The 24,646-nt window shown below is 41.2% G+C and overlaps 1 protein-coding gene across 1 annotated transcript in view; it reads left to right on the top strand.

Moving 5' to 3' along the window:
* The window catches only part of sacm1la (SAC1 like phosphatidylinositide phosphatase a), a 34,243-nt gene that overhangs the window by 5,371 nt on the left and 4,226 nt on the right, over nucleotides 1-24,646 (top strand). Inside the window, exons 5-14 of the mRNA XM_053489940.1 lie at nucleotides 16-165; nucleotides 13,978-14,037; nucleotides 15,998-16,031; nucleotides 16,321-16,422; nucleotides 16,517-16,602; nucleotides 18,800-18,886; nucleotides 22,684-22,752; nucleotides 22,855-22,934; nucleotides 23,024-23,122; nucleotides 23,199-23,337. Of these exons, the coding sequence (XP_053345915.1) occupies nucleotides 16-165; nucleotides 13,978-14,037; nucleotides 15,998-16,031; nucleotides 16,321-16,422; nucleotides 16,517-16,602; nucleotides 18,800-18,886; nucleotides 22,684-22,752; nucleotides 22,855-22,934; nucleotides 23,024-23,122; nucleotides 23,199-23,337 (906 nt within the window). The remainder of the gene's footprint in view (nucleotides 1-15; nucleotides 166-13,977; nucleotides 14,038-15,997; nucleotides 16,032-16,320; nucleotides 16,423-16,516; nucleotides 16,603-18,799; nucleotides 18,887-22,683; nucleotides 22,753-22,854; nucleotides 22,935-23,023; nucleotides 23,123-23,198; nucleotides 23,338-24,646) is intronic.

The following is a 24,646-nucleotide window of genomic DNA, read 5'->3' as shown; positions in this document are numbered from 1 at the left end:
GTGTCTTCTCTACAGATGCAGGACAACAAGACGTTCCTGTCCATGATCAACAACGTCCTGAGTACGGACGGCTTCTACTTCTGCACCAACTACGACCTGACGCACACTCAGCAGCGCCTCGCCAACACCTCCCCCGACTTCCAGGAGATGAGCCTGATCGAGAGAGTGAGACACACACACACACACACACACACTAGAGAGATAATATAATAATAACACAGAGATAAAAGACTCAAAGCTGCGACTCTGAGCCGTCTCGTCGCTGCTGTAGTTCTGACATGATTCGCAAAACACTCTGATCCGTCTGGGTTAGTCTGGGTTTCATTCATGTTGAAAGAATGTCCAAAAGAAGCAGTGTTGAAACACGTATGCACAAACACACACTCGATGTATCTTAAGCATCTTCAAGGCGGATCATTTAACCTGTATTAAAAAAATGAAGGGGAAACACAAGTATGGGATTAGGAATGTTTTCTTTTCCCAACAGGAAGTGATAAAGTGATGAAAACCATATAAACATGACAAAGTGTTATTAAGAGCTTAGATGAAAAAGAAGAAGAGTGCAAACAAAAGCAAGCAAAAGTTTGCAAGTCCTATGGAATAGTTTTAATATAATCTTATTTTAATATATTGTTTTTTTTTATACTTTATCATTATACTCATTCATTTCTTTCTAAAACTTATTCACAACGTAGCTGAAAATGAATATGATATGGTGAAGTTTCTAAAGTTTCCTGAGAGGGGATATTAATTTAATATTTATGGCCGAGTTTAGGGTTTGTATGTACAAGGTCCATTCGAGTCAAAGCGGGACTTTTGATTGTGCAGAATAACAGAACACATTTCTGAGAATTAAAACTCCCTTTATTTCTCTAAATAATCCCCTGATACATTAATGCACTTATCCTAACGTTGAATACCATCAGTACACCTGAGCCGTGATCATATTGTCTGAAACACTGGCCTCCCGGGAACTCCTTTAATGGCCCAAACATGTAGAAATGTCTTGGAGACAACACTCTTAAAAAACATTTAAAATCGGTTTTCCACCACCATTCAGGAGAAATTTCATCACAAGTCTAGGTTCGACTCCATGTGATAAATAGAGAATGGTCAGTGTTGGGAAACTGGTGCACTTTAAGAGGAATCAAACGTGCAATAATGATGCGGCTTCACTTACGGTTCTAGTATGCGACCATGATGTTTAATTATGTGTATGCATTCACTGGAAAAAATGCTGTTTTAGGGAAAAAAATAACATCCGCACAGTTATTCAGTGATCCCGGCTTAATAAACACTCAAAAACTTTTTTTTTTTCTTCGTTAAGACCACAGCGCCGTCTTTAATCCTCTCAGATTTGAATTAGGATACATTTAGAATAAAAGAGATTGAGAGCAACCGGAAATGCTGTAGGTGACGTCAGACGCCGGAGACTTGGCGGAAAAACTGAATGAACAGCGAGGACAACGAGGAAGATTTAGAAACTCTCCTGGGTTACATCGACCTGTGCTACGATAGCATAGTCATGAAGAAAGCACAGTTAGTAGGTTCCCCAGCTAAAAGCGAGACGCCGTCTTCCAAAAGAATTCGGCCGGCAGACTCTCCTGAAACGGCATCGCCGACAGGGAAAAGTTTTACTGACATCTTGGATTCAATCGACAAGCGGTTGTCCAGCTTCGACGCGAGGTTGTCCCTGGTCGAGATCCTGCACCGTGAATTCCAGGCCCTGAAAGAATCACTGGAATTCAGCCAGCAGCAGGTTTCTACACTCGCTGCTGAAAACGCACTGCTGCGGGACTCGGTCAAGTCTCTAACTGATAATGTAACCCATCTGAACGAGGAAAATAAAAAAATAAAAGAGACCGTCATAAATCTTCAATCTCGCAGCATGAGAGAAAACTTGGTGTTTTCCGGTATCCCGGAATCTGCCGAAGAAAACGCAGAGGCTACGATTAAAACCTTCATGAAAACGTATCTGAAGCTTCCGGAAGACACCGTGGAAAACATCACCCTCGAAAGAGTCCATCGGCTGGGTGCGAAGAGACCTGGAGCTCCGAGGCCGCGTCCTATCGTGGCCAAATTTGGATTCTTCAAACAGAAAGAGCAGGTGAAAAGTCGCGGCAGGGAGCTAAAAGGAACGGACTTTAGCGTAAACGACCAGTTTCCCAAAGAGATCCTGGAACGGCGCAAAATTCTGTTTCCAATTCGACGCTCTCTAATCCAGAAGGGCTCCCGAGCGGTCATCGCCGTGGATCGTCTCTACGTGAACGGCCAGCTCTACCGCGACTCCAGTACAACTCCCTGGCTTTACTAACACCATTCCAGATAAGAATCCGCTTTATTTCTTATATTTCTTCGTTTTTCTTCTAGTAATCGAATTTGATATGTTACCACGATACCGTCAGTCTCTACAGCGTTTAAATGTGGTTATATAAATGTTTTTCTTTCTGTCAAGTTTCTTATTCTTTTTATTTATTTTTTTTTTTATTTATTTTTTTTTTTTTTTTAGTATTTTTCATGCATCCCCTCCTGTTTTCTTCTTTCCCTCTTCTGCTGTCTTTCTTAATACTAACCTCTCTCACTGTACTGATCACCCGCCTTATTTACACACACACGCACACACAGCACTTTATATCTTTACACATCAGCGCGGCACGACCAAATATACATTCACTCAGCGTCAATACTACCACACCGTACTCTTAGCGCACACAGACATACAGGACATACTGTATTCACACACACACACACACACACACACACACGCTCGCTCATATTTCATTCATCTAAGCTTCACACACAGCAGGCAATACTAGCTACACACACACATCCATGGGTGCACTAAGGCTTGTCACATGGAATGTGAATGGAGCTGGCTCCAGAGAGAAGAGATTAAAAATACTCTACCAACTTAAAAGACTACAAGCAGACGTTGTTTTATTACAAGAGACTCATAGACCTGCCACAGCTATAGATGAACTTAAAACAGCTGAGTTCCCTAATGTGTTCGCAGCCTGCTATAACTCTAGGCAAAGGGGGGTAGCAATTTTATTACATAAAAATGTTACATTTACAGTACTCAACACAGTTATAGACCCGGAGGGTAGATATCTAATCACTAAATTATCTATATTTAATAAAAAGTTTTGTATTGCCAGTATATATGGTCCAAATGTTGATGACCCCTCCTTTTTCCACACTTTTTTTACTGCACTTTCTGAACATCTAGACTGTACACTGATTCTTGGTGGAGACTTCAACTTTGGACTAAATAAAGAAAGGGACAGGCTCAGCACAGCTGGAACTCAGCGTAATTGGGAATCCACTAATATAGTTAAACAGTACATGAGCGACTACGGACTTTGCGATGCATGGCGATCTCTTCACCCCAACTGTAGAGAATATACTTTTTTTTCAAAAGTCCATCACAGTCACTCTCGTCTGGATTATTTTTTAGTCAGCAGCTCACTGCTGAGTGACATTTCAGACACAGAAATACACACCATAGCTGTCAGCGACCATGCTCCTGTATCTTTAACTTTAAAAAACAAGAAGGACACTCCACCAAGTAAAAACTGGAGATTTAATACATCATTGCTTAAAGATGAAGATTTTATTAATTATTTTAAGAAAGAATGGGCTTTATATCTAGACTATAACGACCAGCCTGGAACTTCAGCATCTGTTCTCTGGGAAGCAGGCAAAGCTGTGATGAGAGGTAGAATAATCTCATTCTCATCACATAAAAAGAAAAGGGAGAATAAATATATTCAGGAATTAGAAGAAACAATCAAATCTCTAGAAGAAGCTTATGTATCCTCTCAAGAGAAGGAAATATTGAAGAAAATATGTAAAGCAAAACTAGAATTAAATGAAATTATTGATAAAAATACTCAGTTCTTAGCACAAAGACTCCGCTGGCAAAACTTTGAATATGGTAACAAATCTGGTAAATTCCTAGCTAACCAGTTAAAAATAAATAAAGAAAAAACAACTATATATGCTGTTAAAAACTCAACTGGGGACACAGTATATGACCCTGAAAGAATAAACAATACTTTCAGGGACTTTTATGAATCTCTTTATTCACCACAGATGAACCCGTCTAAAGAAGAAGTTGACCAGTTTCTTGATCATATAACTCTTCCGAAATTATCAGACAACCAAGCGATGGCATTGGATTCTCCACTGACATCAGATGAACTCCAGGAAGCCTTGAACAGTATGCCCAATAAAAAGGCTCCAGGTCCAGACGGCTTCCCAGCGGAATTCTATAAAGAATTCTGGACAATTCTGGCACCAACATTCAACAGAATGTTGCAGGAATCTAAGGAAAATGGTAGACTCCCGCCAAATATGAATTCTGCTAACATTAGTCTCTTACTAAAACCAGGTAAAGATCCGGTACTGCCTAACAGCTACCGTCCAATATCACTTATTAATGTTGACATTAAAATAATCTGCAAAGCGCTCTCAAAAAGAATAGAGAAGGTAACCCCTCTCATAATCCATCCAGACCAAACTGGTTTCATAAAAGGAAGGCACTCCTCAACAAATACGCGCAGATTACTTAACCTGATAGACTATTCATGTAATAAAAACCTTCAAATTACAATATTGTCTCTAGATGCAGAAAAGGCTTTTGATAGGGTTAATTGGAATTTTTTATTTGCAACCTTACACAAATTTGGTTTTGGAAACTCCTTCATAAACTGGTTAAAAATATTATATAATTCTCCAACAGCATGTGTCAGGACAAATGACCAAACATCCTCCAGCTTCCATCTTAAGAGGGGCACCAGGCAGGGATGCCCTCTCTCCCCTTCACTTTTTGCAATTTTTATTGAACCATTAGCAGCAGCTATTAGACAGACTATAGCGATTAAAGGCATTAAATGCAAGAATATAGAACATAAAGTTAGTCTTTACGCAGATGATGTGTTACTTTTTCTCCAGCATTCACAAACCACTCTCTCTGAGGTAATTACATTAATAAACTCTTTCTCAAGAATCTCAGATTATTCAATAAACTGGTTAAAATCTACTGTTCTTCCGATTAACTGCTCCTTTCAGTCCTCCTCCTCCACTCCACTACAATCTGGAAATATTAAGTATTTAGGTATTAATGTCTCACCTAGGCTCGCAGATTTAACAAAATTAAACCACATCCCACTGTTAAAGACGATAGAAGATGATCTAACCAGATGGAAGTCTCTACCCATATCACTCATGGGAAGGGTAGCTTCAATAAAAATGATGGTTTTGCCAAGAATTAATTACCTATTTGCAATGATCCCAAGCAAACCGTCAACTGACTGGTTTAGATCTCTAGACTCCTCCATCTCTAAATTCCTTTGGAAAGGTAAACCCCCGCGTATTAGCTTAAAAACACTACAAAAGACCAAGGACAAAGGAGGTCTAGATCTGCCGAACTTTCACCACTATTTCTTAGCCAACAGGCTTCAACACATATCAGGGTGGTTAAAACACACCCTTTTAGATGAGTCTTGGCTAGATGTAGAACAGGCACTATGCAATAATATAGAGATTTCAGATCTACCATTCATTAGCTCAAACATTAAACGACATGTTTGCTTCAAAAGTATCAGTATCAGCTCCTCTCTGACAGCATGGTGGGAGTTTCTTAAAATGACTGAGTCTTCACTAATCCCATGCAAACGCACTCCCATATGGAACAACCCTGACATAGTACAAAACAATAATATGATAAACTTCAGGGACTGGGGTGGTAAAGGTATTAAATATTTGGAACATATATTCGAAGGGTCAGATTTTATTCCTTTTGATATATTGGTCAATCAATATGGGATTAACAAGAATAGATTTTTAGAATATCAACAAGTTAAATCTATAATAAGAAAGAAATTTAATTCCGATCATATCAAATTACAAATGCCACCAAGAGTGGCAGAATTCCTTGACCTCAGGACCCCCAAATTATTATCTAAAATATACAGGACACTATCCAAAATAGATGAATCAGTATCGATTCCTATTGCAAAATGGGAGGCAGATTTATCAGTCAGCTGGGACCACAATTTCTGGTCTCAGATATGTTTAAAACCTTTTGAACTGATTAGAAATCCCAGTTTACAATTAATACAATACAAAATTCTGCATAGAGTGCACTACACAGGTCATCGGATGTTCCGGATGGGTCTTACAGCTTCTAACAACTGCTCATACTGCCAAAACAACACACCTGACAATTACATACATGCTCTATGGTTCTGTCCACCTGTTCAGAAATTCTGGTATGAGATTTGTGAAGACTTATCAAAGTGTCTTAAATGTTCCATTCTAGCCTCTCCTTCAGTTTGCTTGTTGGGTGACCTAGAGGGTGTCACTACAGAGGTCAACACAATCCACATGGCTTTCACCGCCTTATGCATTGCTAAGAAGACTGTCCTCATGAACTGGAAAAATAGAAATAATCTTAATATCAACCAATATAGAGATCGTTTGTTAGACTATATTAGTCTTGACACGGCGTCTGCTGCCACATTAGGTCAATCTCTCTGGGCTCCTTTGATCGGCTCCATTACCTAGTGTGGCTGGGGGCCGCAGTTCTGTCCGGTTTGGTCCTGGTTGCTGGTGCGGCGGGGGGCATGCTGGCCTGGGGCGTCTAGGCGTTCTTGCGGGGTGGGTTTCTTGGGGGGTCCGGCGCTGGGGCTGCGGTCCTGGCCTGGAGGGGGCGCGGGTGGCTCCTGGGCGGTGTTTTTTTTTTTTTTTTTTTTTTTTAAATTTATTTATTTATTTACGATAATTTTATTTTTATTTCTTTTTTGTCTTCCCCCCCCTACCGTCTGCACGCGGCGCTGCTGGGGAGGGCCGTGTCGGCGGACGTAGGTTGCCGGCCTGGCGGCCATACTGCTCCGAGATAGGTCCGGGGGGGGTTTGGGGTCCTGGGTGCGCTCTTCCTCTGGGCTGGGGTTCCGGCTGGGCCTGGGGGGCCTGGGTCCTGGCTGGTGTGCTGCCGTGGTGTGGGTTGGTGCTTGCCCTGGTGCCCGGCCCTGGGCGGGAACCTTCGACGCATCGGTGGAGCTGGGGGGCCTCTTCAGCTGGTGGGTGTGTTTTTACCATCTGCAAGTGTCCTCTTTGCAGGCGGGGTCCATTACAGGAGGAGGACGGGCCTAACTTGGGTGTCTATTGTTCTATGTAGTCTGGGAGTCGACTGAATGTGGGGGTGGGAGTAATTTTTTTTTTATTTTTTTTATTTTTTTTATTTATTAATTAATTTTTTTTTTTGTTTGTTTCCTTCTTCTTCCCCTCTGTTGTGGGGCCTGGTGGGCTCCCCCGGGCTCTGCGGTGGCCGGTGGGGCCGCTGCCATGGGCCCTGGTTTGGATGGGCCTGGGCCCCCGCCCCTGGGCGGTGGTTTTTTTTTTTTTTTTTTTTTTTTTTTTTTTGGGGCAACGGGGGTGCCTATGGGGGTCAGTAGGGGAGCTGGTCCCAAAGGGGGGGTACTTGCCTCCTCTGATTATTTTCTCCCCATCCCCGATGCTTCCCTCTTCCCGCTCCATCATAACACCATACAGGTAGGGCTTTGGGGTGCGGGGGTGTTGCTGGGATGCAGGGGAGGTTTTCCTTTCCTGTCTCCTTGTGACCACCTTCATCTCAATTTTATATCACATTTTAGACACTCTCATTACTTACTGTCATGTTACACATACATATAGGGCCTTGGGGGTGGGCACACTGAATGGCGTCCAGAGGGCGGGCTGTTTAATCAGCCTTACCTCTGGTGCCAGTGCCCACTTCCCAATTTTAAGTGACACGTAGACATTTAGGGTTCTTGTGAGGGGCAGAGCTGACACGAGCTGCCGGAGGGTGGTTAGTGTCTTGCCCCTCCCTTGTTTTAAAGCACTTTAGAACAACACACACCAACACTACATTAGAGCGGGAGGAGCGAAGCAGGGGTCTTCCTTTTTTCTACACCCCCGTTCTCTATCCGCGGTCCAGGGCCGGGGGCTGAGAGGAGGAGCTGGCCGTTCGGTCGGGGTCTGGGCTGGTGGTCCTTTCCGCTGCTGCGGGGACCGGGGGGGTCTTTCTGTCCCCACGGCGGAGGGAAGTGGGTATATGGGGAGTGTGAGTGTGTATATTGTCTATTTTTGTGTGTCTACATGTGTGAGTGTGTGAATATTTGTTTGTATGTATGAGGGTGGGAATATATGTTTGTGTATGTGTGTGTCTGGCTGTCTACGTTTAGGTGTCAGGTCAGGTCCTAGACTCCACCTCTCTCAACATCCCAGGCCCCCCCTGCTCTGCCACCACACACAGCTGTGGGGTGCCCCCGGCCGCTGGTGGGTTGTTGGTTTCTCGCTTCGGGGCGGGGCGCCCGGGTGAGCGCTGGCTCACTCGCGGCGGTCGCTGGGCGGGATCTGGCTCTCCTGGCTTGGCGAGGCACCAGCTTGTGGATGGGGGGGGCCCTGGGAGCTCTGAACCCAGGAACCGGACTGCCTCGGAGTGGATGACCACCGGCGGAGCCTGCGGTCCTGTCACCACGGCACCCTGGGGCGTCTGCACTGGGGCTGCTAGATGACCCCCCTCTGGGCTCTCCGCTGCCCCTTTCGGGGTGGGGGGGCTGTCCCTGCGGTGGTTCTCCTGAGACTCCTGTGCTCTGGGGGGCCTCTGGATGTCTGGGACCCGTGTCTCCGCCGTATCTGCTCCATGCCTCGCGGGATGGGACTGTGGTCCCCCACACACACTATTAAACATTTACATGGAGGAACCCTATGAAAACAAGCGCGCTCACACACACAGGTGTGCACACAAACGTTCACACTGGTGTACAAACAGGTGCTCACACACACACTGTCTTTGCTGTTGCTTCAAAACAAAATGTTTATTTCAAAATATTTTATGTGCTCAACAGATTTAGGGACTTGTGGTTTGCCGCGAGTCGTGCAGGTGTTGGTTGTGGCTGCGGTTTTTCTGCTGTTGTTTTTTCTCTTTTTCTTCGGCAGGTGCGGAAGCGAGTTTTGACTATATTCTCTCCCCCCTCTCACCCCCCCCCCTTTCTTTTTTTTTTTTTTTTTTTTCTCTCCTTCCCCCCCCCTTTCTTTTTTTTTTTTTTTTTTTTCTCTCCTTCCCCCCCCCTTTTTTTTTTTTTTTTTTTTTTTTTTTTAACTCTCTCTTCTCTTTTTTTGGTCCCCGGTCTTGTCTGTTATAATATGGGAAACAAACTAAATAAATAAATAAATAAATAAATATTTAAAAAAAAAAAAAAAAAAAAAAATGGCTGTGAATGATGATAGAACAGCTACACATACTCTCTGCTATGTGTTATCTGTGATACTGACAGGCCGGGAAAAAAAAAAAAAAAAAAAAAAAAAAAAAAAAAAATAGAATAAAAGAGATTTGATTATCAGGAAGGAGGTAGTAGTTGTGTATGTTGGGGTTAAAAAGTATATATTATTTTTATTCATCTCTAAATTCAATATGTTGTTTTTATAGTGTTTTATATGTTGTTTTATTATTTCTTGCAAATATCTAATCAGCATGGTCAAGATGATTTGCTCAGTTTCAAACTGAGTTTCACCACCAGTGGATTTATAATTATTATTATTATTATTATTATTATTATTATCATTGTTATTATTATTACTAGAATATCTAAAACAATATAAGCTGTGGAAACAGTAGTAGAAAAACAAAGATGCCTTCCTCTGTGAGATGTGCATGACTAATATTATCGGGGTGCTGTGTGCGCTCAGGAGCAGCCTGCTCTGTGATTGATGTTATCAAGCGGAAGTCTCCCTGCACCTTGCACCAAAACCTCAAACACTTTTGACTCAACACTATCTAATTATCTTTCTTTATTTACGCATCTAACCCTCTCACTCTGACATTTCATCTACTTTTTTTTTTTTTTTGTCTGTTACTCTTTTCGTTTTTCATTGCAAAAATCAGTCTTTGCATCGTCGACGCTACTTTAAATACAGGCGCAAGACGAATACAAGGACTCCATATCCCTTTTTGATATACACCTACTGGCCGATTTATTAGGTACACCTGCTCCTTAATGCAGATATTTAATCAGCCAATCATATGGCAGCAACTTGATGCTTTTTTTAGACGTGTAGACACTGTCAAGACAGTTCAAACCCAGCATCAGAATGGGAAAGATAGGTGATTTAAGTGACTGTTGAAGATGGCAGGCTGGTCCTACTGGGATTTCCAAGCTTTAGTTCAAGCTGATGCGCACCATGAAGATGAAAACACATCGGTCCTTGAAGCGAAATGGGCTACAGCAGCAAGAAGACCACACCGGGTGCCGCTCTCGTCATCCAAGGACAGGAAACTGAGGCTGAGCTTTGCATGGACTCACCAGAATTGGATGATAGAAGATTGAGTCTGAGTCTCATTTTCTACTGTGACATTTGGATGGTTGCGACATAAACAAGATGAATGCACGGATCCATCCTGCTTTGCATCAGCGTTTCAGGCTGATGGTGGTGGCAATGATTTTCCTATTACCTTTTAGGCCCACCATGTCCAATCCCTAATGACCAACTGGATAGCGCACCATCTCACAAAGCTACAATCATCTCAAACTGGTTTTCTGAACATGACGATGAGTTCAAACGGCCTCCACAGTCACCAGATCTCATTCCGCACATGAGGTTCCTGCAGAATCTGGAAGCTGAAAGATTCTGCAGCGATGCATGACGCGATCATGTCACTACGGACCAAAATCTCTGTGGAATGTTTCCAGCACCATGTTAATATCTTCCATGAAAAATGAAGGCGGTTCTAGTTGGTAAACCAAATATCGCTATTTTAATCTTTGTTTTACCAGTTCACGAGCTCTCGGTTTTCGTCTGTGCAGAGTTTCAGATCTGCTTCCAGTGTACACATGGGTTTCCCACTCAGACAGATTAAAGTCATATCAGCGACGCACGCTGACTCAGATGAAGACGGTGGAAAAACCTTTACAGACGCTGCTGTAGACATGGCATCCTCCGTGCACCATCCCGCACACTTTCGGGTTTCAGAATCGACGGCTTAAGCTCTTTTGCAGGAGTCCGGGTTAAGAATTGGTACATCTGTGAATAGTGTGATATGATATAATATTAATATTGTGCTGAATTATTGACTTTCAGCATTAAAAGTGCAGCCTGAGAACACAGTGAAGCTGGAAATGTAATTCGTGTACTGGGTGTAAAAGTGCGTAGAAAACCACTGGAACTAATGTTCTTTTTGGTTTGTTTTTAAGATCCTGAATGACAGCATCCAACTTGTGAATGAGTTAAATCCCATTTAATCACAAGTTAGATTCAGACAATACAAATTAAAAAAGTTAGTGCCCCCCCGTCCGTTTTTTTGTGTGTGTATAAACCTCACTAGACAAAAGCCAAAAAGGCCAAACTGTTACTAATACCCTGTAGTACCATTCATCTTTACAACATTACTTCAGTTCATTAAAAAAAAATTTTTTGCATTCACTTATGCACAGTTCTCCTGAGGTCCCACCACAGCATGGCAATTGGGTTGAGGTCTGGACTTTGACCAGGCCATTTCAGAACCTTTTATTTTTTTTTTAGCCATTTTAATATAGATTTACTGATGTACCTCAGATCATTGTTCTGGTACATGACTGAATTTAGACCAAAAATCCTCACCTTGCTGTTTGTTTTTTTGCCACACATGGCGCTGGGCATCAGGGCCAAACAACTTCACTTTGGTCTCATTTGTCATCATGCTTCCACGGTTATTTTAGACAGAAGACGCTTCTCTTTAGCAACCCTTCCAAACAAACCGTACTGTCATGGACTTTAACATTTAACATGCTCAGTGCGGTCTGAGATGTAGCTTTTGGAGGTTTTTGTATTTCTCCGAGCATTGGACGATCTGATCTTGGGGTGAACATGCTAGGACGTCCACTCATGGGAAGATTGGCACCAGTCTTAAATGCTTTCCAGTCATGAATAATCGTTCACACTGTAGAACGATTCCTTCTCCATTAATTACGTCTTTCCCTTTTGCGTCGTGTTGACAGTGACTGCTTCCTGATGATGATCAGTTAATCAAGGGCTGATGATTAGCACCACCTGGGTTAAATGCTGTGGAAGCAGTAAGGGGGTACTTTTTAGTGCAGATGCCCTTATCCAGAGCGACTAACATTTTTATCTCATTATAGATCTGAGGGTTAAGCAACAGGGGAACTTGGTGGTTGTAGGATTTGAACCTGGGACCTTCTGAACTGTAGTCCAATGCCTTAACCACTGAGCTACCCCTGACCTACTTTTAGTCTTAATACTAAAACCCGCTATTTGGTGTGTATTGTCTAGATTACGACTGTACATTTTAGTAGTATATGTTTTGTAATATTTAATTTCAGTACATATTCATTTTTTTTGTTTGTTTGTTTTTTCAGAAGTGTGAAAGTTTCACGGTAGAAGCAACAGGTGTCCGTGGTGCTTACGTTACCAGGGTAACCACACAGAGGAAGCGATGTCTGTCAGGAGGAATTTTGTCAAAAAGGAGGAATTTTGTCGAATAAAGTTCCCCTAACCGACCAGGGACCAGGGAGGGACAGAACTCAGCATGGCTGTGCTGTCTGGGGGAGAGGGAAAGCTACTCTCTCTTTGCCTTGTCAATCACAGGGACGCAGCATGAGCGACAGTGGTAAACTATATCGTGTAGTGGGGGGGAGGGGGGTGTTTCGGGGGGGCACTGATAGGTGACCAAGTTGGGGAGAAATCATTAGACGTCCAACACCTCCGTCCCACCTCCTGTCATAGGCTTCAGAATAGTTGAATTAATAATCTCAATATTCAAAGAAATGTCTAGAAATTGGCTTAATATTATTACCTTACGTTAGGTTTTTAATAAATAAAGTTTATAATGAGATTAGAATAGAATGATAATGAAGATGTTTTCACTTAAGTAAGCGTGAGTTTATTCTTCTGTGGATGTTACATCACTACTCTTACTCCGTTAGTCTTTTCCCTCAAGTTGTATAAACTGTATTGTGTGTGTGTGTGTGTGTGTGTGTGTGTGTGTGTGTGCGTGTGTGTGTGCGCGTGTAATTGTTTATTGTCCGATAGAACTGTAGGGGTATGTATTGTCTAATAGAACTAGTGTGTGTGTGTGTGTGTGCGCGCAGTTATGTACTTGTGTAATGTCTAATGGAATTACAGGTGTGTGTGGTTATGTAGTTGTGTATTGTCCAGTAGAACTGTAGTTGTGTGTGTGTCTCTTTAGGATTATACAGATTTGTATAGTCTAATAGAACTATAGGTGTGTGTGTGTATGGTTATGCAGTTGTGTATACTCTAATAGAACTATGTGTGTGTGCATGCATGTGCGTGTGTGTGTGTGTGTGTGTCTGGTTATGTAGTTGTGTATTGTCCAGTAGAGTTTGGTCTATTGACTATGAATTTTGTGTGAAAGTGTGTGTGTCCGCGCAGTTATGTACTTATGTATTGTCTAATAGAATTGTGTGTGTGTGTGTGTGTGTGTGTGTGTCTGTGTTTTTGTGTGTGGTCATGCATTTATACAGTTGTGTATTGTCTAGTAGATCTATACAGTAGCTGTGTGTGGTTATGTAGTGTGTGTGTGTGTGTGTATGTGTGTGTGTGTGTGTGTGGTTATACAGTTGCCTATTGTCTTGTAGAACTATACAGTAGGTGTGTGTGGTTACACAGTGCGGTTGATTGTCTAATAGGACTGTAGGTGGGTGTAATTATCTGGTGGTTTGCCTAATTACACTCGACTTTGCAATTTTAACACTTTAACATCTCTGTCGCACAATCTCTCACTTATCTTCCACTATCTAGTTGTTTTCCTCTTTCGCTTTGTCTCTGCCGTGTCCCCGCACTGATATCACTCATACCGGGACGCCGCGCTCCCAGGCTCTGGATCCGAGTCCCTGTGACTCTGAGTCATGTGTACAGCTGTTCTTAAACAATGTCCCGCGAGTGTCCTCACTGCTCTGTTTGTTCTCTCCACAGGCTGATCAGAGGTTCGTGTGGAACGGAAACCTGCTGAGAGACTTTACAGCACAGCCAGAGGTACTAGATCATAACTCACAGATTGCTCTTATTTTAGGCAGGTGTGAATATGGAGGATGAAAAATACTAATTTGTGAAATATCATGCAGGCATCTTGTGCAAATTGGAAAACCACGGAAAAAATTGGGAAAAGTATTGTACAGTACCCAGCCCACACGCCACAGCGTGACATTGTTTCGTCAAGCTTCTTCAGTGTCATAACATTATTTATTTCCGTCTAGAGTTGCATTAGTTTCTCTCCAAGATCTTGGCAACTCCCAAAGATTCTCAATGGGGTTAAGGTCTGAATGTCTCATGCTTCTTAAACCACTCTTTCACAATTTGAGCCCAATGAATCCTGGCCATCAGGATCGATTGATGGAAAAAAAACCTGGTCATTCAGTACATTCCGTCGTCAGCTGACTTAATTTTTTGCTGCTGAACCTAGACCTGAGCAACCCCAGATTATAATAATACATTTTTCTTCATTCTTTTATCTATTTATATATTTTTTGCTTGATGTAGGACAAAAATTTGACCCCTTTGAAACAGAGTCTTTCTTTACCATGACCCGGTTTTAAAAAAAAAAAAGAGAAACTACTCACTGCTTCATTTAGAGTTAAATAATGTTTAATTGAAGGTAAGCATCTTGATTACCCACAAGGGCATATATTCTGGATGGGTGAAACAAAAAGGTTAACTTTTTTTGAAGGTGCGCATCAGGTTACACCTGACGTAAAATGTTTCATAAAAAGTTTCATAACTAAGTTAAACATGGTGGTGGTAGCGTGATGGTCTGGGGAGACCTGCTTTGCAGATTCAGGACCTGGACCACTTGCCATAAGTGATGGAACCATCTAATCTATGCTGCACCAGAAAATTCTAAAGGAGAACATCCGGCCATCAGTGACCTCAAGCTCAAGCGCACTTGGGTTATGCAGCAGGACAATGATCCAAAACACACCAGCGAGTCCACTTCTACATGACTCGAAAAAAAGCTAAATTAAAGTTTCAGATGCCCGAATAAAAACAATTCTGCAAAAAAGAGCGGAACAAAATTCGTCCACTGCGATGTGGAAGACATAACGCAAATGATTAATTGGCAGTTGTTGGCACAACCGGTTATTAGGTTTAGGGGCATTTACTTTTTCACATAGGGCCAAGCAAGTTGTATTTACTCTGGTTAGCTTTGTGTGATATATAAATTTGTTTGAGCATATTAATCACAAATATGCAAACTATTTTTTCACAGCTATGTGTGTTGGACGGTGTTTAAAAAAAAATCATCTTCAAAGAGTAAACGTCTGGAAATTTGTGGCTAGAAAGAGTTAAACTTTAGCCCTCCCTATGATTAAAATTTTACCTTAAAATACTTATTCAACTCCTTCACGTCGACCCACAGTAATGTCGATGCTGTGCGTAAATAAATATACTATAAATGAAACATTTCTGTACAGTTAATGGAAGATCTGCCTAACCTCAGCGCTTTGTGCCAGGCCTGAGGTAAAGTTTATAAATTCCTATTTTCAACACAAGTAGTAAAGGTTTCAGTACAGAGAACTTTGTGGTTTCTCGATTACATAACATGCCGAATATTTGTGAGAGGGGAAAAGAGAAGCTGGTGAGGGAGAGACTCTTTATAGCTGCTGTAGGGTAAGTGATAGGAGGAACTGGCCTTTTAAGGTTTCATGGACTTTCCACAACAATGAAAGGAAAGTGGATAAAAAGGTTGTTTTTTTTTGTGGTGTCAGTGGGCATCAGATGACGTCACATCACATATCGTTGTTGTTGATTATTTTTGTATAGCAGCACTTTTTGTTTTTTAAAGTAGGAATAAATTGATGATTGTACAGTATGTGAACTCTTTTTAAAACGTTATCTATCTAACCGAATTCAGACAGTGCCGTGGGTTGTACAATATCAATATTATCATCTGTGTAAAGCCCATGACTTTAGATCTGTATTGATTTCTGCTTTTCAGCTCCACAAGTTCACCTTTCCTGTCATCCATGGCTGTATCCTTTTACTGTGACACACTGCGAAGTGCCTTAAGATACTTTTTTTTTTTTTTTTTTTTACAAATTGGCTGTAAATGTAACAGACTCGGCGGCGACCTCGTTTCCCCTCTCGTCTGTTCCAACCATTCAGCATCAGCAGTACAGTATATTAATCTCTGGCCTAATCATCTGTCATCATCTGCACATGTCTCTCTCAAGTTTTTTTTAATGCTTGAATGATTAACAGTTTGCTGAAAATGAGACAAAGATTTTGTCCTGCTCTTTGAGCCTTAATTCTTCTCACCAGTCATTGTGATGAAGCCGTGCTGCATTAACGGAAAGATATTCGAATGGATCCTCATCTCCAGAAGAAGCTGCTTCCGAGCCGGCGTCCGCTATTACGTCCGAGGTAAGCAGTGTGTCCCGGCCTGCGTCTCGCAGCATGCACACCTTATTGTGTCGAGCGTGACATTTCATCGCCTCGTACCCTTTCGTTGTTCTAGGGATCGACTCAGAAGGACACGCTGCTAACTTCGTTGAAACGGAGCAGCTAGTGCTGTACAATAACAGCAGAGCTTCCTTTGTGCAGGTCAGTAAAAGCCAGGATGAATCAGTGTTTGTTAGCAAACCGTTAAAAGAGCAGCATAACCAGGGTTTCAGCTGTGAAATGATTCAGGGGGCGGCTGATGAGTAATGCAAGACACGACCAGAGCAGTGGTTTTAAAATGATTTCAGAAAAAGGTTTTTACGACATGAAGGACGACACTAAAGATCGTGTCTAGCAGAATCGTCTCTGATCGATTTCTAATCGTTGACGTTTTAACGAGTTCCCTGAAGAAACAAACTACATCCCTAATGAGTTTGTTTGTGCTACCAAAAACTTAATGATTTCCGAACCTCTGCAATCACTCATACAGATTTTTTTTTTGTTAAGCAAAGTGTTTAACAATAAACCGCGCTGCTTGGTCAGAATTTAACCAGCTGCAGTGTAAAGTGTAAATGGGCGAGCGTAAGGATCTGAGTGACTTTGACAAGGGTTAAATAGTACTGGCTAGACGATTAGGTCCAAGCTCTTGTGTGATGTTCCCAGTAGACAGTGGTTATTACCTACCTAAAGTGGTTGAAGTAAGGACAACAGGTGAAGTGGCGACAGGGTCATGAGCACCCAAGGCTGACTGATACAGGGAGAGAAGGGGCGCTCGTCTGGTCCGGTCCCACTAAAGAGCTACCGTAGCACAAAAAGGTTTTTGCTGGTCATGATAGAAAGGTGTCAAAACACGCAGTGCATCACAGCTTGCTGTATAAGGGGCTGCGTAGCTGCAGACCGGTTAAAGTGCACATGCAGACCTGTGTGCACTCCAGAGAGTGAGTGAGTGAGAGTCAGAATGATTGAGAGTGAGTGAATGAGAGTTCCTGAGGTTCAGTGAGTGAGTGTGATTGAGAGGGAGAGGGCGAGTGAGTGAGGGTGATTTAGAGAGAGAGTCATTAAAAGAGAAGGTGATTGGGAGAGGGATTGTGAGTGAGTGAGAGTGATTAGGAGTGAGTGAGAGTGATTAGGGGTGAGTGAGAGTGATTAGGGGTGAGTGAGAGTGATTAGGGGTGAGTGAGAGTGATTAGGAGTGAGTGAGATTACGAGTGAGTGAGTGAGATTACGAGTGAGTGAGTGAGATTACGAGTAAGAGTGATCAAGAGTGAGTGAGTAAGATCAAGAGTGAGTGAGTGAGATCAAGAGTGAGTGAGTGAGATCAAGAGTGAGTGAGTGAGATCAAGAGTGAGTGAGTGAGATCAAGAGTGAGTGAGTGTGATTACGAGTGAGTGAGATTAAGATTGAGTGAGATTAAGAGTGAGTGAGATTAAGAGTGAGTGAGTGAGATTAATAGTGAGTGAGTGAGATTAAGAGTGATTAAGTGAGAGTGATTAAGAGTGAGCGAGTAAGTGAGGTTAAGAGTGAGTGATAGTGAGTGAGAGAGAGGATGAGTAAGTAAGAGTGATTTAATGTTAGTGAGTGAGTGTGATTGCTGGTGAGCAAGTGGGTGTGATTGTGAGAGTGAGTGAGTGAGAGTGATTAAGAATGAGCGAGTGTGATTAAGAGTGAGTGAGTGTGTAATTGAGAGAGAGTGAGTGAGAGAGAGGATGAGTGAGTAAGAGTAATTAAATGTTAGTGAGTGAGTGTGATTGATAGTGAGCACGTGAGTGTGATTTAGAAAGTGGGTGAGTGAGTGTGTAATTGTGAGTAAGAGAGGGTGATTAAGAGTGAGCGAGGTTGATGGAGAGGAGTGTGATCGAGAGTGACTGGGAGGGATTAAGTATGAGATTGTGAGTGATTACGAGTGAGTAAAAGAGATTGAAAGAGCGTGATTGAGAGTGAGAGTGTGAGCGAGGCTGTGAGTAAAATAGAGAGTAAGCATGAGTGAGAACAAATGTGAGTGAGCGAGAGTGAGGCTCTGAGTGTGTGAGAGTGAACTTTATTGATCTTCTGAGTCAGATAGCTTAGTTTCAGCAGCAGGTTATAATAAACAGCAGAAATGACACGGACACAGACTTTGCACAGAGAACACGTACATAATGAACTAATCGAGTGGAATTGAAGGAGATGTACACAGTAAAGGTGCGCTAGTGCAGGTGATGATCATGAGCTGACTGTCATTAGGATGCGTCATGAGGAAAAGAACAAATATTAAATAAAGTGCAGCGGTTCCTAGGAATGAATAAACCACACGGTGTGTGTTTGTGCATCAATGCTCCACTTCACATGGCTTCCTCTCTTTCACCGTCTCCTCTATCAGACTCGAGGCTCCATGCCTTTCTTCTGGTCCCAGAGACCCAACCTGAAGTACAAGCCCAAGCCGCAGATCAGCAACTCCACCAATCACGTGAGCCCTCTTCTCCTTTTTTGAATATTTTATATTTATCCTATGATATTGTCATTTGCACATGCTGAGTAAGTGTTTCACGTGACTCATTGGCGAAAGAGGAGGACGTCTCACGTGGCTTCGCCCTCATGTTCCAGTGTGTTAAAGGTCAGGGTTTCCCAATTCTCTCTTGTCATTCAGAGGAAACAAAAAGAGTCAGTCTGAAGTGCAAGTTTAAAAAGAAGGAAAGTATTAAAACCTCAGAATAGGAATCCGTACAGACGTGCGCATGCTAATGCGTTATGAAATTACAGCACGCTTATGGGGAATTTTCTGAGATTTTTTGCAAATTAAAATCGAAACAGATTTTTGTGGGCACCATTAATGAACTCGACTCATTAACAGCCGCTCCATGAGCTCTGACTAAATTAAAAACTAAATTACAGTAAGAAAAGGATGTTAAGAGGAATATGCGAAGATAAGGGTGTACAAATCTGTCTTCTTTTTTTTTTATCATTCCTGTCTTATAATCAGACACACTTTGTGAGTTGAATGATTTTCTTTTTTTGTTTTTATCAGTAAAACGAAAAACACTTTTTTAAAATCCATCTACATCAGTCAAATATAATCTGTTTCGGAGCCGTGTTTTGTGAGAGTTTGTTTCTGAGCTTGCATTGATCTCAGCACAGATCATTTTCTTATCTCATATTGCAAAAAAAAAAAAGACATCTTGTCTTGTGTGAAGTGAAAATATCTAGAATTTGTCTGTAATTGCAACTTTCCCGTTCAAAGCTTAAATGCAGCTAAATTATCAGCTAAGAGAACAAGATAGTTGCATTTAAAGGAATCGTAAAATACAGTATGTTTAGAATTTTTGCTTTTATATTTGGTTTCTTTTAATCTTATACGTTTGTCCAGTGTGATACAAATACTTAGGTCAATTCCCCGCAATTAAAAAAATTAAGAAATAAAAAACTTCCCAACAGTGTTTGACTGATGGAACATAGTGACCCAGTGAAGGATCAAAGCACTTCTGTAAGGTTTTTTTTATTCTTTATTTTTTCACTTGCTAAAATATTTTTTACTTTTTTTCCCCCACTTACAAAATGCTTATTTATACTTCAGTTGTTTACTTGATGAAGTGCTAGTTTTTATGATTTGTTTTAAAAAGTTTTAATGGCTTAAAGTTCCCGAGATGCGTCCGACTATCTAAGAATGAGCTCATCTTCACGAGTGATGGGGATTTACTGTAGATTTACTCAGTACTGTGATGATTAAGGTGTTTATTTTTATGTCTTACATTACTGCTATATGTTGGTCATTAAAGTGTTAATCACAGCATGAAGTACTGCAAATAATGTACATTGATTTATATTCATATGCTTGTTGTAAATGCTATGATAAACATTTTCGCATATAAGAGTTCATATAATTTTTTTTTGTTAGAAGGTGTTTAGCATTGATGGAAGGAGGCTCAATTTTAATACTGAGAAGGAATGAGGAAATTTTGCTTTTAGAGTTCTTAGAAACTTGACAGGCTGGAGGTTGTTTTTGTCTTATTAACTAAAAGAGAACGGGATAGTTTATAGCTACAGATAACAGAAACTCGCTTGTTTCATGGACATTCCATAACATTAAATGCAGAGGTGGGCAAAGTATGCAAATATTACTTGAGTAAAAGATAAATTACTCAAGTAAAAAAGTAAGTCATCCATATACTTGTTTGCCGAGTAAAAGTACAGAAAAACTCACCTTCAAATTTACTGAAGTACTAAAAATACACACAAGTCACAGAAGCCTTTTTGATAATGAAATCGATTTCTTCCTCTCTCCTCTTCCTGATTGTGAACACGCAGTTTTTGTCGCTTTCTGCAACCAGCTCCACTTCTAAACAACTGTAACATTATTATTATTATTGTTATTATTGTTGGGGGCGGTGGTGGCTAGTTGTATTAAGGCTCTGAGTTACTGATCAGGAAGTCGGCGGTCCGAGCCCCAGGTCCACCAGGTATCCGCCGTTAGGCCCTTGAGCACGGGCCTTAACTCTGTCTGCTCCAGGGGCGCCGTATAATGGCTGACCCTGTGCTCTGACCCCCGGCTACAAACAAGAAGCTGGGATATGCGATAAAGAAGTTCACTATGCAGTAATGTATATGTGATGAATCAAGTCCGAACTCATTAAGTCACGCAATTACGCATAATAGTCAGCAGGTGGCGAAATTCCTTTATCATATACTGTACTACACAGCTCTGTCGTTGGGTACCGCGACACCTTGCCGAGATGTAGTTAAAAGTAAAAGTACAGATACTTCTTCTCTAATGAAAATACTCAAGTAAAGTACAGATACGGGAAATATGTACTCAATGACGGAAACAAAGTAAATGTCCTCGGTTACGTCCCAACTCTGATTAAATGTACTTAAAAGTAGAAAAGATGCTTTTTAATTAGTAAGAGTTATTTTTTCACAGCAGTTCCTGTAGTAGTATAACAGGAATAAAACACTTCTGGATGAAAACTTAATATAATTCAATTCAATTGTATTTCATTTTATTTTTTAACAATTGTCATTGTCGCAAAGCAGCTTTACACAATCAAAAGAATTATTTAATTTTTTGGAATGTGAGTGTGCATGAATCAAAATGATCAGATGGTCTCTGATGAGCAAGCCGAGGGCGACAGTGGCAAGGAAAAACTCCCTGAGATGGTAATAGGAAGAAACCTTGAGAGGAACCAGACTCAGCAGGGAACCCATCCTCATTCGGGTGGGTCAGAAAGCAGGAATTGATCTGCACTCATACTGTGTTTTAGGTGGCAGGCATTCCAGCTATAACAGTTGATGTTAATTGATGTTGATATGGAGTTCAGGTAGTTATTGGAGGCTCAGGTAGACTTGTAGGAAATTCCAGTCCTGAACTATCGAGCAACTGGAGCCAAATCAAATCCTCAGAGAAACAGCTGTCAACATCAGTCAAGGCCAGAACCGTCTTCATGGTAGAGTGAAACAGTCCCCAAGATGATCTCTAGCAGCTCAGGAACGACATGTGTAGCTCGACAGAGAGTGTGAAAGGGAGAGAGGGGGAGAGAGAACAGGAGAGGGGAGAACAGAAGAGGAGAGATAACAGTTAGGTATGGTCACAGTCACATAATGTATAATGTGAATGTATATTTAGTGTAAAGTGCAAGCAGAGAGTCCGGCAGGAATAACTATGACAGCATAACTAAAAGGGAGAGCCAGAAGGAAACACAGACATGAGGGGGAACTGAGATGTAAAGCAAACAATCACCTCGCCGTCAACAAACCTGAGTGATCCATGAGGGTGGGGAAGACAGCATCCAAACATACCAGTTCACCATAATACTCTACGTCCATGAGTCCCCCAGATCTGCTCCTTTACCTATGGCAAATCTATTTATAAAAATGCTTGGCTAAATAAATAGGTTTTTATCCTGGACTTGAGTCCTGAACACTATTTGTAAGGCTATTGTAGTTTTCATAATACGCGGTATAACGGTGATGATGGTAATAAATCTGCATCATCACACTCAACCCATTGTTTAGAGTTTCCCTATAAATAAGATCTATTTCTCATATCCAAATAGATCAATAAACTGCAACCAGATATCATAAACATTTCACATATTAACAAAAGACAGATCCATCTGTGTATTGTACAGCAAAACGCTTACTATCTGTAGATTAGATCCACAGCGCCATCTGCTGGATGTAAACATATTTATGCTACATTAATCGCGTCTCAAATTGGAAAGAAAGCTATTTCTAATTAATATAGGTTTTTTCATTTATTTTTTTTTATAGCTCGATGGTTTCCAGAGACATTTTGACTCACAGGTCATCATTTACGGGAAGCAAGTGATACTGAATTTGGTAAATATTTAAATTGTTGTCTTTAAACTTCAAATGAACAAATAATCTCCAAATGAATAGGGTTTCGCATATAATTTTTTCTCTTTTTTTTTTATTCTGTAGGTCAATCAGAAGGGTTCAGAGTTGCCACTCGAGCAGGCCTTTGCCAAATTGGCGAACAACATGGATAACGGCACCATCAAGTAAGGACGCAGCGCTGTGTCTCCCGCCTGTCTTAGATCTACAGTAATAGAATTGGGTAACTGTTACCAATTAACTTTCCACCCTCCAGGTACATAGCCTTTGACTTCCATAAAGAGTGCAGTAAGATGAGATGGCACCGCCTGCAGATCTTGGTGGACGCCGTGGCTGAGATGCAGGATGAATTTGGGTAGGAAATCCCTCAGATCAGTCTGTGCACTAACGTAGCGGTGTAGCTTGTTTAACGGACATTACCGGCTCTGCAGGTACTTCATGCTGAACACTGACGGGAAGGTGGTGATGGAGCAGAGCGGAACTTTCCGAAGTAACTGCATGGACTGCCTGGATCGTACCAATGTCATTCAGAGCCTTTTGGCCAGGCGTTCCCTGCAGAGCCAGCTTCAAGTGAGAGACGTGGCCTGGTTTTATAGTGAAGGCATCACAGTTTGCGCTATGAATACGTCTGCTTAGTTATGCTTTAAGTAGAGAAGAATACAAGAAGTTGCTCTGAAATTTTTTAATTAAGGGAATAAAACACATTGCTTTAGTAAAATAATAGATCTGATATAAATAGATCCATGAGTTTGTTTACATTTTTTTTATCCATTTAGGCTGATTTATCCGTTGTGATAAAACTGATGGAGTTATAGCGTTTTTAAAAAAAAATTACGAAATTCGCACTGATATTTTTTTTAGGATTTTTCCATCCCACCTCCCTGTTGATTATTTTCCTATGACAAATCTGACCCAATATGTTTTCGTCTTTTTGCCCCCCACAAATTTATATGTTACTCTTAGAAAAAATATAGTTGTTAGGTAAAGCATGAGTTTGTTATATTTTTATTCATCCATTTAGTGCTGATTTATACATTGTGACAAAACCGATGGAGTTAGAGCATTTGAACAAAATTCACACTGATGTTTTTATATATGTTTTTTTTTTTTTTTTTTTGTGGGATCTGTCCTGTCCCAATATGTTTTATTCCGTTCATACCACAACTTTGTACTGTATGTTGCTCTTTAAAATTATATGGTTGTTATTATTTGATAATGATATATTGTATAAAGGCGGGTAGTTCAGAGGGTTACTGATCAGAAGGCTGCCAGTTTAAGCCCCAGCTCCCCTGAACTGCCCTTGTTCAGCCTGTGTTGTCTTTAACCCAATATTCTCCAATAGTGTTGTGTTATGCATGATTCCGTGCGCCGTCCTTTTCATGTCTATGTGACACATAAAAGCTCAATTTAAATAAACATTAAATAAGCGATTATTAGTGTAGCACCTATAAATGGTTGCTCCATCACTTTATTTGAATTTTTTGAGAAAAAAATCAGCATTTCTGCTCAGAACCCAGAATGTCCGACTGTTACAAAGCACTGGCACTGGAGACTGTCCCAAAAATTAACCATATCAATGATAATAACTTTTATTTCTGAACATAGACTGGAAAATGAAAAGTGCTGATGGTTTAGTATTAGTTTTTATGAAGTGTACACTATAATGGTGTCTCAAATGCTTCAGAAGGTTGAAAGTTTGAGCCCCAGCACTGCCAAGCTGCCTCTGTGGGGCCCTTGAGCAAGACCCTCAACCTACTGTGCTCCAGGGGTGCAGTATCATGGCTGACCCTGTGCTCTTGGATATTATCAGGATATTCATATGTATTTCAAGTTTATACACAGAGTTTTTAAACAATGTTCACTTGAATAACAGCTGCTT

Source organism: Clarias gariepinus, chromosome 28 (genome assembly GCF_024256425.1).
Source record: "Clarias gariepinus isolate MV-2021 ecotype Netherlands chromosome 28, CGAR_prim_01v2, whole genome shotgun sequence".
Taxonomy (NCBI): domain Eukaryota; kingdom Metazoa; phylum Chordata; class Actinopteri; order Siluriformes; family Clariidae; genus Clarias; species Clarias gariepinus.
This window is presented reverse-complemented; position numbering and strand designations above follow the sequence as displayed.